Source organism: Nematolebias whitei, chromosome 9 (assembly GCF_014905685.2).
Source record: "Nematolebias whitei isolate Nwh7 chromosome 9, NemWhi1, whole genome shotgun sequence".
Lineage (NCBI taxonomy): Eukaryota > Metazoa > Chordata > Actinopteri > Cyprinodontiformes > Rivulidae > Nematolebias > Nematolebias whitei.
In genome coordinates, this window is record NC_056506.1 from 29,100,731 (window position 1) to 29,104,462 (window position 3,732).

The 3,732-nt window shown below is 36.2% G+C and overlaps 1 protein-coding gene across 1 annotated transcript in view; it reads right to left on the reverse strand.

The window, feature by feature from the left end:
- The window catches only part of mylk4a (myosin light chain kinase family, member 4a), a gene marked incomplete at its 5' end in the record, with an annotated part of 4,123 nt that extends 483 nt beyond the window's left edge, over window positions 1–3,640 (reverse strand). Inside the window, 7 exon segments of the mRNA XM_037681302.1 lie at window positions 80–208; window positions 305–375; window positions 1,619–1,760; window positions 1,875–1,984; window positions 2,296–2,389; window positions 2,876–2,981; window positions 3,363–3,640. Of these exon segments, the coding sequence (XP_037537230.1) occupies window positions 80–208; window positions 305–375; window positions 1,619–1,760; window positions 1,875–1,984; window positions 2,296–2,389; window positions 2,876–2,981; window positions 3,363–3,640 (930 nt within the window).
- Between the last annotated feature and the right edge of the window lie 92 nt (window positions 3,641–3,732).

A 3,732-nucleotide genomic window follows, 5' to 3' on the forward strand; every position in this document is an offset into this window, starting at 1 on the left:
CTCAGACTAACAGGAGAGAAAACAAAAACGTTAGCAACAGCATGATTAAGTCTGCATGCATGTGTGTGTTTTTACTTACAGCATGTAAGTGATAACTCCAAGACTCCACATATCAGTGTTAAAGGACACATAGTCATAGTTGACAACCTCTGGAGCAAGAAACTCTGGAGTTCCAAAATTTATCTTCAGTTTCTCCCTCGGTTTATATCTAAACAAGTAGATTAAGACAGGCTCGGTCTGACATTTTCAACATAAAGGTAGTAAATACAAGATTATTAAAACAAAATAAAATGACTGTACTTACATTCTGGCGAGCCCAAAGTCAATGATCTTAATTTTATTTGTGATTCTGCTCACACATAAAATGTTTTCTGGCTGCAAAACAAGAATATTTAACTTTACACACAGTTAAGCTGAGTAAAGCATCAAAATAAATTTATAATAAAATAATAAATAATAATTACAATAATAAAATAAATTTTAAAATATAATAAAATATAAATAAAAATACTATAACATTATGATAAATATTTAAAAAAATAATAATAATAATAATAATCACATTCAGAAAGGTACAGTTCCAGCTCTTGTTTGCAACAATTTGGAATATGTAACTTCTGAAATAAATTTAAATGCAACATTATTTTTTTCTATAATCTGAAAGTTGTAAGGAAACTGAACAAAAGTTTCAGACTTTAAAAAAAAAAAAAAACATAATTATGAAGTAAACAAATGGAAACATTTTCTCCTGGACAGAATTTACTGCTTATATAAATCACATGCAGTCGCATGACTCTTTGATAACAATGAGTGTTTCTCTAAATAATCTAGAAGCTTCTAACATGTGGCCTGTCTGTTGGTGATTTTTGTTACACATTTTTGAATTATTTTTAATTATACAGTATTAGATATCAGCTCTCCAAAAAGTTTTCACAGTACTTGTTGCTGAGTTAAAAAAAAAAAAAAAAAAAGTCATTTTTTCCCTTCATTCATTTATGTGAACTTTCACTTTGACCCCATTTACTGACAATGGAAAAAGTATTTCAATTAAAGTCCTATAATTAAATGAGACAACGGCCAGAGTTATAGGAACAGCCCACAGCATGATAAAACCTCCACCATGTTTTACTGGCAGTGAGGTGTTTTTGTTTTCACTGGTTTAATTTGTTTTTAAATTATATATACACTGCAGGTAGTACAACTGTTGTTTTATTTTCTATACAGCATCATACAAGTAAGAAAGGGGTGCATTCATTAAAGAAAAAGTAGGGTTGATTTTATTTTTTATGTATTTATTTTTTTTTTTTTGTAAATTTGCAGCTTCCTCTTTTGTCTTTGCCCAAAAATCCCTGAGTCATGTAGTTAAACTTTGTTTAGTAATGGTTAGTTTTAGAAACAATGTAGTCTTCTTTCCTGCACTTTGTTAGATTTGCTATTTTTGTTGTCTTTGACTGTCATTGTCATTTTCTTGTCTAATTATTCTTTCTAATATTCTTCCCAGAGAGCGTGTTTGTGTTCATCTTGTTTAGAGAAACTGTTGCGGGTTTTTTTCTTCTCAATTTTGCTTCTACAGTTCAATTATAACAATATTCAGAGCAGCACTTGGTGTACTTGTCACCTTTAAGTCCAGATGCAGTACAGACATTTTGTGCATGTACTGCAGGCCCTCACAGATCTGCCTCATGAACACCACGGCATCCAGCTCCATCAGCGTGTAGTTTTCATCAATAATCCTGTCAAACAGCTCTCCTCCTCCAACACTAAAAGCAAAGACAAATAGATCACATTTTGGTTTTAAAGTGATGACTTATTATTTCTATAAAGGCACATTCTAATCAGACTGAATTAATAGCGTCATTAAAACTGGATCATACTATTCAAGTACAAGGATGATGTCATTTCTCGACTCGTAAGCTGCATAGAGCTGGATCAGGTTGGCATGGTCCAGATTATTCATGACCTGGATTTCATTCTTCACCACGTCCTAGAAAAAAACACAGGAGCAGAAAGATGCAGAAGCAGACAAAAACACACAAAGAGACGCAAACAGACAAGCCCGCGCGGACTAAATGAGAGATGTCAGCTGTTGTCTGCTAGCTGAGTGCTTGCATCTTCTCTTCCAGGTCAGTAACTTGTCACCTTGGTGAAAAATATTCCCTTTGCCTCTGTTCCAAGAGCGGCCTTGCAGCGTTCTAGTAAGTCCTAAAAATTCTAGCTGGGCCCCTGCTGTCTGTATCATGTGTGACTTAGCTCATTTAAATAGACCGGTGTGACGATGAATTCCATGTTCTGTACCTTTTCTTTCTGATTCCGCGTTTTGATGATCTTTGCCGCCAAAGTGAGACCCGAAGAGTTTTCAACACATTTGTGTACCTGACCAAAACGACCCCTAAAAGAGAGGAACAGACAAGAATTTCTTTCCTGCTGGTGCAGAAAAACAGTCGGCAACGCTTTCAGTGGTGTCAAAACAAATGCAAATAAGACCGCAAGAGCAATAGTTGATTTTGCCACAAAATCACAAATCTTCCTCAAAGCATGGATGCTTCTGGAAAGTGCCGCGTCTAATTTGTTATTTCAATACATCTGAGCCGTCCCTACATCTCTTCTTTGAAGACTTGGATTAACACTCGGTGATAAGCTACCAGCTGGCTCCAGGGATACAGTTTCACATGCCAGTCAGTCCGAAAGTAAAAATAACTACCGTGACACTGAAGTTATGGATCACTGAAGAGAGGAAAGTTTGACAAGAAGGGTTGAGGGGACGAGGTTCACACAAAAGGGCTTTTATGGGGAATTTAACTCTTTATTCTTATTGAGAAATATTCATTTTGTTTTTCATTTGTTTTGTATTCAGAAAAAAAAAAGCAGTACTCACCCGCCAAGGACCTCCTGCCAGTTGATGGTATAAAAGTTCCTGATCTGGTTTGGCTTAGCCGACACCATGCGATGATTAAACGGAGCCACCGGAGGAGGAGTTGTGTCTGAAGTAGAAAAGACAGAGAAGAATGTGTGAACACGCACGTTTTACTGATGATCAGCTGCTCTGAAGTCTACTGACATGGTCCAGTTGGGATATTACACACTGTACAAATGTCATGAGATGATTAATTATGTGTTCAAAAGAAGTGGGCCTGGCTGGTCAGCAGGTTGTTTATGTACCTGATGTCCGAAGGTCAAAGGTCCTTAAACAAAAACGCTGATTTCAAGTCTCAACATTCCTACGTTCAAGTTATCTAAAACCGAATTATAGCAAAAGCTACAGCACCCATTTAACTAACGTTTTTTTTATTTTGTTGTTTGTTTGTTTTTTATTGCAAAAACCACCTTATAAAAAAGAAACACACAAAATGTTTGTGACTCACCAATAAAAAACTTTTCAACGTCTTCTTCATCTTCCTCCTGAGTTATCTCTCCATTTTCTGCACTGAATTCAATTTCCTCACTCTCGTTTCTTTCTTTAAGGTTAATCTGGATTTCCACTCCGTCTGCCCTGAAGATGGCCCAGTCCTCAGACGGAGGATTCTGCTCATCGTCCTCATCGTCGTCTTTCTCCTGCTCCACGTCTTCCTTCTCCTGGTTCTCTGGAGTCACAGTAATCTGCTCTGCCTCTTCACATAATGGAGCATTTATCTGCTCCTCACTGTGGATTAAAGTTAACTGGATTTACTTCTTAGATTGTTTTGTACTTATAGATTTAGGTGCATGCAGTCTAGTAAGGATGAGAAAATATTA